Source organism: Phaethon aethereus, assembly GCF_964289735.1.
Source record: "Phaethon aethereus genome assembly, chromosome: 1".
Lineage (NCBI taxonomy): Eukaryota > Metazoa > Chordata > Aves > Phaethontiformes > Phaethontidae > Phaethon > Phaethon aethereus.
In genome coordinates this window covers 199,261,578-199,274,088 of record NC_138575.1, presented here as the reverse complement: position 1 = coordinate 199,274,088, position 12,511 = coordinate 199,261,578, and the positions used below count along the sequence as shown (strand labels likewise).

Sequence of the window (12,511 nt, the reverse complement as noted above, 5' to 3'; positions counted from 1 at the left end):
GGCAAAGAGAATTTTCACACTGTTGAACTTAACTTACATGCCAAAGGCTTATCTGTAGACAAAGGACAAGCCAGAGCATTTTCCATCATTGATTAAACGTGAAATCTTAACGCAAACATATGTTGGACTGCAGTGCCTAAAATTAGATTCCCTCCCCAGTATTTTTATAAGTTCATAGACACTCTGCCCCTCTCCATTTATAAGGTCAGGAACATTGGCAGCCCTGGTCTTGAATTCCAGAGAAGACAGTCAGAACATCTGTTGATGTTTTCAGAGCCCATGGTTTTGCTTTTCATTTTAATTTGCACTGTTAGATCTTTAAGTGAAGCACAGAACTGGTAGCATAAGGCCTTTCCTGATTAAGAAATGGAGGAGTAACAGTTTCCCTCAGATTTCACAGTTTCTTGAATCTTTAACTCACAAGCCTGTGTGCTCTTTAAGGAGTGTGGTCTCTGTCTTGTGTCCTGCTGGAGGAAGTTGGAGGGCCCTCCCAAGAAGACCATCCCATTACACTTGTAGATGGATGGAGTTCATGAGGAGGAGCCCTCCCGATGAGGATTGCAGATGCATCCCATATTTTTATATTGCATCTGTTGGCAGATGGAGAACTAATTGCCTTGGGATAAATTCTGTAACTGTGACAAGGTTAGTCACAGACTCAGTGGACTTTTTGTGATGGGTTTAATACATTGTAATTGTGAGTCTTAGGGAGCAGTGGGCAGGCAAAAGTGGAATGTACGTGCAAAGTTATGAGCCTTAAAAACATCATGCTTTGATCCTTTCATTCATCATCAGGCTTTTTGCATCCTGAGAATTTTCTTGTGAGCTAGACTTGGCTTCTACTTTAATTAATAAACCTTTATACCAGTAGAGCTGCATCTATTAATCTTGCCTTGAGTGCGCTGCAGTACCTGGGCATACACTACCAGCTTTTGAGGGAGCCTACAGAGTTTTGGCATCCATAGTCAGGCTTCATTTTGAGACTGAGCATACAGTCAGTAAAAAGCTTCTCTAGTCTCTAGTGAATTATCTTCTTTCCACTCTAGGAATGTAAATTAGAAACTGTGTCTAGTTGTTTTTTAATTGGGATCATTTGTCAGAGGAAATGGCTGCTGCTTTCCTGACAGATTCAAGAACAGGGTGAGGTTAGAGGCTGACTACAGCTCTTGAGATGTTTGTTCCAGCTCACAAGTGGTGGAGTTCTCACTGGTTTTCTGGCTTAGCAGTTTGCTTTGACTGAAGGGTTTGCTCCAGCCCGAGGATTTTGGCTTACTTGGGTTGGGCTTTTTCAACAATACCTAAAAGCTAGAAAAGAGTTGCAGTTGGGATCCTTTCCACCTGTAAAGGAGCAGAGCTCAGAAGGTTGTTCTTTCTCTGCCCCCAAACCTTTCCATTGGGATCTTGTTACCCGAGGCCTTATGTTGGGAAAGAATTATCTCTCTTTATGCTCTTCACACACAAGTGTCACTTGTTTTCATCTCAATGGCAATAGGAAGTTCAAGACATGTAGCAGCCATTTCTATTGTTGTGCTCCCGGCCACCACCTGAGGCTCACCAGGGTTCAGAGCGGTGCTCGTTTCCTATAGCAAAGCCAAGGGTGAGCTTTGTTGGTGCCTCGCCTTCCACGGAGCGGAAGCCCAAGAGGAGGGGACTCTCCCAGGGAATGGGGTACCCCTGCACTGTCAGGTAAGCTGGCTCCCCGCTCTGCTTTCCCCCGGGCCTAGCTCTTGGGTTGGTCACGCTGAGTAAGCACCAGCGCATGCAATGGCTCTCTCTTGGAGTCGGCTGATTGGCGTCCCCTGAAACAAGCCCTGGCTGCGCTTCTGGGGACAGGTGGGATGCGCCAGGTTTGGCTCCTTCCCCCCTACGTAGTCCTTCAGCGCTGTCATGGCAGAGGTGGCCCCGCCAAGCCTGAATCCTCTAACGCCACGCTCCAGGGCACGCACGCAGCCTTGTGCCGCTCTGAAAGCATCACCCCGCCTGGCTGGCTCGCGTGTGATTTCAGATGGAACTGAGGAAAAAACCACACCGAGCTCAATCATTCTGCCCCAGGCAGCAGGGAGATGCGGGAGCCCGGTGCCCCAGCCTCGGCTCAGGACCCGGCCCCCGTGCCAGTGCATTTGTCTGCATCTGTGTCCTCCACTGCAGTGTTGAGGTTTACAGCGTGACGGTACGTGCTCTGGGAGCGGTGGAGGTGATCTAAGACACTGCTAAGAGGGGGGAGACCCCTTCCTCATCCTGGCGCTGGCAACCAGCTGCCTTGACGGTGAGCTGCTTCTGCTCGCTCAGCACCTATTCTGGGGCTGTTCTTCTGACAATCCGGCGACCTGAACCAGCTCCCTGCCAGGCAAGCCAAGCAGAGGCGTCAGCACAGGGGAGGGCGCAGGACCACAGAGCAGGATGCTTGAGGTGCAAGGGGAGAAGCAGGACTATACCCCTGGTTAGATCAGCTTACTGGTGTCAAACCCTTCCAGACTCCACCTTTCTACTGCTGCTTTCAGGGATATTTATTTACTGCTCCAATTCAGCCTAAGTAAAGGATGCTTAGCTAAGGAGCTACCTCCCTTAGGGATGTGTGCAGACTAAAGGGTCACTGCATGCATTCACATACACGACTGCTTTTTGGCATAATGCTACAGTACCACTTGTTTAGCTTGCAGGCCAGATGACCTTGTATCTTCTCAGCCAACTGCTCTGTTTCCCTGAGGATTTACATTCTAGCAGCCACAGTTGAGTTCAAATTTTTTTCCCATCCAAGCATTCCTTCTCCTTATGCAGCTGAAAATGCAGTTCTGGAGGGATGCTTGGGGCACACTCAGTGTATTCCGTGCCGTGCAAAGAAAAAGGCATTTCATATATGTCATTTGGGTAGGTTGCCATGTTGTCTCTGCGGCTGACAGCAGCCTTCAGAAATGTCACATTTGCACAAAATTAAAAATGGGTTAAACCACTTCTAGGAAACATTGCATCCTTTGGAGCCCTCTAATATCCACACGGATTCCAACCTCTGTCATACCTGGCTCCTCAAAAGAGAGTATGGAAAACTATCTCAATACAATCAAAGTACCATAAAATTGCTCACAGGCCTCTTTTCTGAAATGGGGGGAGTTGAGGCAGGAGAAAGGGTTTCCCGGTGCTTGTCTGGTGTGGCTTGAATCACCCCGGCTTTGCCACGCTGACTCCTGCCAGCAGCACGTTTACCCCGCTCGCCGTGCATTTTGGCCGTGTGAGCGTGCACGCTCTCGTACACGTATTTCTGTGTGTTTAACCAACGCCCTCTTAGTCAGTGGAACATTTCTTGAAGCGAGCCCTCTCTGCCTTGCCTGCACGTTCCAGCCAGCTCCAATTGTTCATCGAGACAATACTACACCTCCCAGCCTGCCCAGCTGCAAGTCGCTGACAAGTTCGACACAGGCGGGATGGCGGGATGGCCTTGACCTCCTGCCAGCGCAAGATGAGCGATGGGTTGGGTCTGGGCAGTCCCCAGGCTGGCTGAGGGCAGTGAGCCGAAACCAGCCGCGGATGCTGCCAGCTTTGCAGGGGCTGGGAACTGAGACACCGCCAGCATTGAGAAAATAAACGTTTCCCATTTCCAGAGAGTTCATGTCAGTGCAATGCATTTCTTAGATCACCCCTGGTTCCCTGCTTGGGCAGCTGTCAGGAATTAGGCGGAGGAAGGTGGCCAATATATTAAAGTGCTTAAAGGCAGGAAGAGAAGTGAGGCCCTCACATCCATCTATTGTAAAGTTGCCACTTTAGCATCCTGAGCCCGTGGGTGTTAAATGGGCCGTGCTTAGCTGAGTCATGGAAAAGAAGGGCAAAAACAAGCACAGGGAGCCTTGTCCCAGCTGAGGTGCCCTTGGGGACTTGAAGAAACAACTGCAAATCCTTCACAGCCGCACATTCCTCCTCCCCCTCCTGCCCAGGGCTCGTTACCTACATTTACCTACGTCTGCCTCGGCTTAGTGCCTTCTGGCACCCACCTGTCCAGCCTGGCATTAAGTTGAGAATCGGGTTGATGGGTAGGATGCTAATAAATCATAATGGCAATACGCACCAAAGGACTTGAGCGTTATTTGTTTCCTCGAAGGCGTATGGAGGGTTAGGTGTGGGAGCTGACTGAGTACTGACCGAGCAGGACACACCTCAGCAAGAGTGTTTGCAGAGGCTGGGGACACCTCAGCCCCTTTTGTTAGGCTTGATTTAGCACAAGGACCTTGAATCCTCCTTTGCGCTCTAAAACGTGGAGAAGGAGGGAACATAAAATACAGACCCAAAGAGTGTCCGTTTCTGCTTGCTGCCTGTCCATGTGAAGCGTTTCCGTTCTTCTGGAGCCAGCACCATCCCACTGTCTGCTTGATAATCCTTGAAGAAAAAAGAAAGACACAACCCTATTAGGTGTTAATTGTAGAAAGCTACTTTTACAATGTCTTCACTCTTCAGTCCCATTTTCCGCATCAGTTTGGTCGTTTATAAGTCAGAGAGCTCTAGGAGACAGATGCTCTGTGCTGCTGGGGGTGCCGCAGAGCCCAGGTATTTAATGGTGCCATTCCAAACTGTCCCAGCTTTGGGATGCACCAGACAGATGCTCTTAATGCAGATAGAGAGTGTTAAAAGAAAAGTGTCTACGCACAAGGTGAGGTCCTGGCCAGCCGCTAGTTCAGCTTGGAGAGCACCACCGTGCCTTTCCTGCCTCCCACCCCTTAATGTGTTCAGCTGGGTCACTGAAAGCTTCCCCCAACCTCTCACCCATGCCCACCCCCACCAGGACAGTATGTGTGCCCTGTTAGTAGACATTTCCCCACCTGGTCCCCCTGATAACAGGACTTGTTCATACCAGGGACCTCTGATGGAAACGTGACCCACAATGCTCATTTATGCACTACTATTCAGATGAAAACAAGAATCCAAGAGGTTTTAAGTGGCTCGCCCGCACCAGTGGGACTCAGATGGGCCTCTCACAAGTGTAGCTTGCCAGCCTACTGGCACCGGCCATTTCTCATCAGGGAAGGAGCGCTTGCAGCCCATGGCATGGTCAGCAAGGATCTGCTGTCCCCCATTCGCAGGACAGTGGGATAACGCCATGCTGCAAGCACAGCTAATTTTGCGCCTCATATCAGTAGAGCTGACAAAGCAGTAAAACTCCTTCTTGATTCTCTTTCTATAAATCTGTCACAAACAGAAAGAAAGAAATGGTGTACCATTTGGCCCAAGAATCACTTTAACTTACATTAAATACAAGCGTTTCCTTGATGGGAAGCTCCTCAAATGTCTTTATGCGCTGGGGTGGTTTTATTTTGAAAGTGTTTATGTATCTGTTCAACAAGAAAAGGAGGACAATTTTTGGTGAGAGTGTGAGGTGTGTAAGCAGGAAGTGCTGGGTATTTCTGTTTCTTTAAGCAGTTGCCTAACTGTCATTGAGGTAGTTTACACAAAAGGGACTTGCGTAAACCCAGACCCCAGCCAAACATCACTCCCCAGCCCTGGGGCGCACACAGCTGCCCCTCTTACAGCACCCGAGCCCGGTGACCTGATGGTCCCCCTGGGCAGGGACACCCCGATGGGCCATCCCAGCCCAAGGGGATCCCGGCAGTGGTGGCTCGGTGGCTGGTGGGACATTCAGGCCGTGTGGGGTGTCCCTGCGTGTTTCCTCCCACCCAGGTCCAAACCAGGCTATGTGGCAAGCTGCAACACCCAACAAACAAACCCAGTCTTAGTTTTGCTTATCTCACCTGATGTTTTCAGTGCTTCCACAACTTGAGCTTGTAACAGGAAAATTTTCATTGCACAAAGGACCAGATGCAGGGGGAAACCCACTTTCCGTTGTAAATATGGTACTGAGGGGTATATAGTCTTTGCCTTCCTAAATGCACATAAGAAATCAAAGCGTTACTCCTGGACCTGGGTGGCTGGTCGCCCCTGCCTCGGTGACAGCACACGGTCATGACTAGTACCTGCTGGACGTTTGCTTGCAGCAGGTCACCCAGCTTTTTCACCAGCTCAGAGAACCTTGGTCTGTCGTTGGGATTGCTTCGCCAGCAGTCCAGCATGATTTGGTAGCTGTGAGGACAAAAGCAAAAAGAGTACGTGGTGTGGTTACAGCTCAGTTTGATCCACAGCAGCCCAGTCTCTGACAGGTTGTCACCAATAGACTTAACTCCCGAGGCCACTTGACTTTACAAAGATGCTCTCCAACACCACTGAGGCCTCTTACTAAAAGACTAAACTTTCCACAAAAAAAGAAAAAAAATCTTCTTCCTGCAAGACACCGGCAAGACCACTTCAAAAGAATAATTTATCCAGATAGTCATACTTTCTTTTTTTATTCCTAATTAAGCATTAAACCTTTGTATTAAACATCTATTAACTGGCAATGTTTAAGTTAAGGCATCCTAAGATGACTTATATGAATGTGTCACTTCCTCGTATTGGTTGAGTCGAGCTTTCCTTCCTGCAATAAAATATGTGGAAGAGAAAAAAAAAAGCTCTTATCTACTGTCACTAGGATAATAAAATTAGCCAATGGGTAATACTCCCAGATAGGCATGGCTGGCTCGCATCCTTTTTCTTCTTCCAGGACTATTTTTTGGTAAGTGTTGCTATTTAGAGTAATGACGTAGCACTCGAAAAGGCACCGAAGACACCTACACGTTCTTGATTTTGCCTTCAGAGGTAAAATACTCTGGATATGTTCATGCTCCTGAATGATTTGTGCCACGGGGTGTGTGTCTGGCGTGCTGCAGGTGCCTCCCTGGTCAGGGCGCTCTGTTCCGCTCCCAGGGGAGAAAGGCTGCAAACTCAGAATCTCACTTGGACCCCACCAGGCCTCCAAAAATATGTTGGCCATGCAGCAGCAGCTGGAGGCTGCACCTGAAGGCAGGGAGTGTGGGAGTGACAGCCAACATTGTGGTGGAAGGGCTCAGACAAACCCCACAAGTGACATTTTCAGAATGAGAGTGGTGAACCACTGCCACAGGTTGTCCAGAGAGGTGGTAGATGTCCCATCCCTGCAAACACTCAAGGTCAGGCTGGACGGGACTCTGAGCAACCTGATCTGGTGGAAGATACCCCTGCTCATTGCTGGGGGGTTGGACTAGATGACCTTTAAAGGTCCCTTCCAACCCAAAGATTCTATGATTCTATGGACTGGGAGGCTGTGGGTCCCTGTCACCTTCCTCTGCCATCAGACACCATCTCTGGGAAAGAGTGGACCCTCGTCACCCAAGTGTTTGCAAGGAAGCCTCCGCTGTCGCTTCTGAAGTCAAGACAACGTTAATGTCACATTCCTCCAGCACTTATCTGTGTGCACGTCAGTAAATATGAAACCTGGAGAGGAATGAATGACCTTCCTCCTCTGGGCTGCTCGCTCAGCTCCCCTGGGAGCCCAGCCCGGTTGGTGCCCTGGGCATGGGTCCACGTCCCGCCTCACCCTCTCCTACCCCACGGGAGGGCCAGGCGGCCAAGGTGGGGCAAGAAGACGCTGATGACAGCAAGAAGATATGAGGCAGCATCAGGTTGTTTGTCTTTATGTTGGCGGGGGTACTTTGTGTGGAGACTCGTACGTCATTTGCAAGGCAGCCCAGGAGGGCAGCGTACACAAGGCAAGTACAGAAAGGCATCTTACATCTCCTCGGTCGCTTGCTCCGGGGCTCGCATTCTTGTGCCTTCTTTTAGTCTGCTGCAGAAATCTTCATCTATTTGGACTCCGGGGTAAGGAGAGGCACCTGGGGACCACATTGGGAGAACAGGGTCACACATCCCCTGAGCTGGGTACCCGTGGCCTAGCCTTGGCCCTACGCATCGCCCCCCAAACACTTGGGGTGTGCAGCATCTGCCTGCAGAGCTGGGAGCCCGGGGGTGTCCACAGGCACAGGCAGGGAACTGCTGCTGATGGTGCTCCAAGCTCCGGTCCTTGATGGGGTGAGGGATCAAAGCCGGCACTATTGGTGGTGCTTACCTGGCCTGAACGCAAAAGATAAACACGAATTTGACTTGAAAATAATCCCTCAGGAACAGACAAGTCTGATCTCTCTATGGTTTGGACCACCACGAATTCTAGTAAGCAGAGTATTAAGAAACCCCAAATGCTCAAAACCACATTGAAAATAATAAAATCATGTTTTTAAATCAGAAAATTTAAATTTGCATTATTTCTCTAGTTTCAGAGATTTTAAGATGCAGCCCGATTGTTCTGTTGGTCTTTTTTTTTCTGTAGATAGGAAAACATCAGGAAAAGGGAAAACAAAAGAAAAAAACCCCAGAACAAAACACCTCTCTCAGAGTCACAGTCGCCAGGTTCTAGGAGCTGGGGCTTTAAGAAAAAAATATCAGGTATTATGAGGCTGACCATAAAATCACAAGAGTTGGCAGGCTGACCAACAACACGTATTTAAACTAATAAATGATTGATTGTCCTGAGAATTGTATAGTATTGTTTCCTCTGCTGTTCGCCTCTTTTGTCAGCCTCTGTGTTGAACCCAATTAAGATTCTTCTATTCTGATGGTCATTGTTGTTCCTGCTCAGTGTATATCTTGTATCCTGCCTTTTCCACGTGAAAGAAAGGGGAAAAAAGAACTTCACTGGGTTTTAATTTTGGATTGCATGCTCTAGTTCATCCTGCAGCATCTGTGTGGATGCTTGGTTGCCTGCTGTGTCCACCAGCCTGGCTGTGGGGGGTGCTGGGTCCCTCCTGGGCTGGGGCGACCACCCGGCTGGAAATTGGGGTGACACAATCCGAGACATGCAAAGACCTCTGTGTATTTTCAGCTCTCTTGCTCCCACAAGAGCAGTAAGAAGCTTTTGAGGGACCGCCCAGCCCGTGGTACTTGGTGTCTTGAACGTTATCTGTGGTACAGGAAGCGATGCCTCGGTCCCTGGCAGCTGCCAACCCAGGCCCACAGCTCCATGTTACCCCCCAGGGTTCCACATTTAATAAAAACACTTTAAAATGTGCTCGATTTTCCTGTGCCGTCAGATAAAGCACCGTGACTGCTCCAGCCGTGCTGCTCTGCATCTCTACCAGAGGTTTCTACAGGGAAAAGAGGGAAGCTTAGGTTTTGCCCTTGGCAGAAATAGGTGGCAAAGTTCTCAGGCAGCTGTGCTACCCGCTAAGGCTTTCAGTCTGGCAAGTCAGCTTCCAGTCCCCTCACAAGCACCAAAATTTCCATTTCACAGGGGCGTGATACACACAATTCTCTCCTCTACCCACACATCCCACCTCTGCCTGATTTAGGTCTTTCCTTATTAAAGACCTGGCAAAAGCTCGTTGAAGGTAATGGATGTTTTTCCCCAGGCTGAAGTCCCCACCGCCGAGTCCAACTCCCGGGGTGCAGAGTTAACGTACCCAAGGAAAATATCTCCCACAGCAAGACCCCATAGGACCACACGTCGCTTTTTGTATTGTAGATTTTATCAAATATGGATTCTGGAGCCATCCACTTGAGAGGAAGTCGAGCCTGGAGTAAAAGGGACAAACCTGACTATTATTTTCAAAGCCTAGAAGAATTTAATCGTAGATGAATCAACTATATATTGTTATGTAAATAATTACCATTCAAATGGGAACCTGTGGGATTTCCTTACAGGCAGACAAGATAAACCCACACTCATTCAGACACTTTCTTAACAAATTGTCAGAGTAAAAGGCTGTTTTTAAAATGTTTGGCACAAAATGCCAGAGACTGGTACCCTGTGACCACAGTGACCAAGGCTTTTCTTTACGGGGATGTAGGGATATGCAAGAACAGAGGTCTCTTGCCAGCATCCTAGAAACAGGGGAGAACACTCAACATTCAAGGGCAAATCATTCTGTGACGGTGTCAGAGATCTTCTCCGGGAAATTTTCAGAGCCTGAATTGCCAGAGTGTGTCAGCAACCCTTGAAGTCCTCTGATTGCAGCCTCTTAGTGCCTCCTGAGCAGTACTCAAGTTAGGCAGGTAACACTTCACAGCTAATATGTAGTGATGAAGGTCTTGAAAGCTATTTATGGATGAGGGAATAACTGACAGGTGGGTGAGACCTCCAGGAGGAGACTCTCTGCATGACCCCAACGCCCACACCAAATTCCCATGGCATCAGTGGGCACAGGCAGTTTGCTGACCCAGCGTTCATGGCAGGCCTGCCAGGGAGCTTACTGCCTGCTATTTACAGGAGAAGCAAACTAAAAAGAGTAGGTGTTGGAGGCGGTGAGTCCAGCTCGGTGGCTCAAGGCACCATGAGCAGTGCTTGGCCCTGGCATGTGTGCACCAGGGGACATGCACCTTGTTTAGGAGGGAAGTTTACTAAGTGGGTTATGCCGCAGAGCCAGCCAAGAAACAAACGTCTAAAAAACATGTAAAGTATGAATAGGGCAGAACCGTGAAACAATTAGCATGTCCAAGCCTTATGCTTGAAGATAGAAATGCTTTCCAGAACTACAACACATCTGCGTAGCCCATCTTCACATATAAACCATGATAGCTTTCAAGCTCTTTTAAGTTCAGGAAATGTGAACGTCCACAGAACATTTTGGTGGACGGTTTGAAATGATATGTTATAAATATTTGGGTAAATAAACAGCATCTTGACTTACATCGCCTTTTCTCACATAATCAGGATTCTTATAAATGTCTCTTGCAAGGCCAAAATCACAGATCTTCACGACATTGTTCTCAGATAAAAGGATGTTTCTGGCTGCCAGGTCACGATGAATGCACTATAATAAAACAGTTTCACAATCAAACTGCATTTCCTTAATCCTGCCCACAAATTTCCTGACTGTCTCCCATATCCTTTTTTAAATTATAAGTATTGAGAGATCAATTTAATAATTTTTTAGGGGCGTCGACTATAGTGTACATGAAGTTACTGCAAACAGTGGCAGTTCTTTAAAAAAAATTAATTCTCAAGTCCAGAAAGTGATAAATTTTTAAGTCCCTTGACATTTGCGGGGAAAACGCTGATTCATTTGGAGCTCCCTACCTAATATATGTTGAAATGAAGGGAAAAAAAACCCACCACACCCAAAAGATCTTCCCTGAATGAATGAGCTTGACCCACTGCCTTCAGCCATGATCCTGTGTTTATGGACTATGGAGACTTGGATAAACACACTGTTGTATTTATAACGCCAAGAGGAAAACGTCTCTTCCTTTGGGAGCTCTCCCAAGGAAGGTGTCACTAAAACATAGACGTGATTTCACCTCTGAATCCCATCCTTCTACAGGGAAAAATCCCCAGTGCAAAACTCACCTTTCTGGAGGAGAGAAACTCCATGCCTCTGGCCACCTGAAAGCTGTAAGAGATCAGGTCTTCCATAGTGAGGGGCAACTTGCAGAGCTCATCAGCATCTGAAAAGGTGGAAAACACAGTTTGTTACAAAGATTGCTCACAAGGCAGTTATTCCCCCCACCTCTTACTGGCCCTATTACTCCCATAAATTCAGTCTTCATACAGTAGTATTTGAAGGTCAACCCACTGTCACGAGAAACAAAAATAATGCTTGCTTTATACCCCACGCTTTGGACACTGCTGTGTTTCCCCCAAAGATAAGGAGCAGTCAACAGAAACAATCACACATTTTCCTGTCAGATTTAGTAACCCTGGAAATAATCTTTTTTTAAATCTTCTACCCTCTGGACATGACCCTGCAAGCGTCTCCCACGGATGTTTATTAGGGTGATAAATGAGGAAAAAAATTTCAGGGATGCACAGTATGTTGTAAAAATATCACAGACCGTGTAGGGACAGGAAGGAATTAATACCTACCCTCCTCGTCCTCCTCCACATCACTCAGACTTTTATCTTCCTGGAACCCAGAGCTTGCGAAGCTCTCACTGCTGGTGACACTGGCCAGCCTTTGTTTTTTGCTTTCCACCGGCTCAATATCCTTTTTCTCTTTCATTGGCTCTCCTTGCAGAGAGGAGTCCTTCAAACAAACAGAGGAGAAGAGGTGCTACGTTAGAGCGACGGAGGGGGTGGGAGAGGAACCGAGTCAGACTTCTGTCGCCTTTCCGTCAGGAGAAAATGCTGGTCCGTGGCACGTGCGGTCACATCTCCCATGGGTGCGGGAGTCCAGTGCTACCACGGCAGGCGGGAATTGGTGGCAGAGCTGTGCTCCACCAAGGTTGCTGTCCCCAGAGGGCAGAAACAACGCGGCTTGGGAGCACCAGCACACAGTTTTGGGGCAACTCTGGTGGTGGGCTACCTCTGATGTGGTGAGGACTTGCAGTGTCCATGGATGGACACATCCACTGAGCTGTGGCTGACCTCAGACTGAAATGAGAGATCTGAAAAGGCCTATTTCTCTCCGGTAGCCAGAGAAGGAGCATAGTGGGATGAGTTGAGAAGGATGTGCCCACAGTGCAGGTGTCCCAGCCCTCTCAAAATAAAGTGTCAGCTTTTTGTCCCAGGCTGCTTAAGGCACCTGCCTCTGTGTCCCTGCACAGTGCTTGTCACAAGGCTGTAAGACCTTCCAGTGAGGAGCAAGGGCACTTTGTGTTTGAAATACAGCTGCTTTTGGAAACGACTGCC

At 48.4% G+C, this 12,511-nt stretch overlaps 1 protein-coding gene across 1 annotated transcript in view; it reads right to left on the bottom strand.

The window, feature by feature from the left end:
- Positions 1-5,777: 5,777 nt before the first annotated feature.
- The window catches only part of FLT1 (fms related receptor tyrosine kinase 1), an 88,440-nt gene continuing 81,706 nt past the window's right edge, over positions 5,778-12,511 (bottom strand). The window contains exons 20-25 of the mRNA XM_082008266.1: positions 11,747-11,906; positions 11,231-11,328; positions 10,572-10,694; positions 9,345-9,456; positions 7,625-7,724; positions 5,778-6,060 (exon numbers count right to left, since the gene is read on the bottom strand). Of these exons, the coding sequence (XP_081864392.1) occupies positions 5,781-6,060; positions 7,625-7,724; positions 9,345-9,456; positions 10,572-10,694; positions 11,231-11,328; positions 11,747-11,906 (873 nt within the window). The 3' untranslated portion in view covers positions 5,778-5,780. The remainder of the gene's footprint in view (positions 6,061-7,624; positions 7,725-9,344; positions 9,457-10,571; positions 10,695-11,230; positions 11,329-11,746; positions 11,907-12,511) is intronic.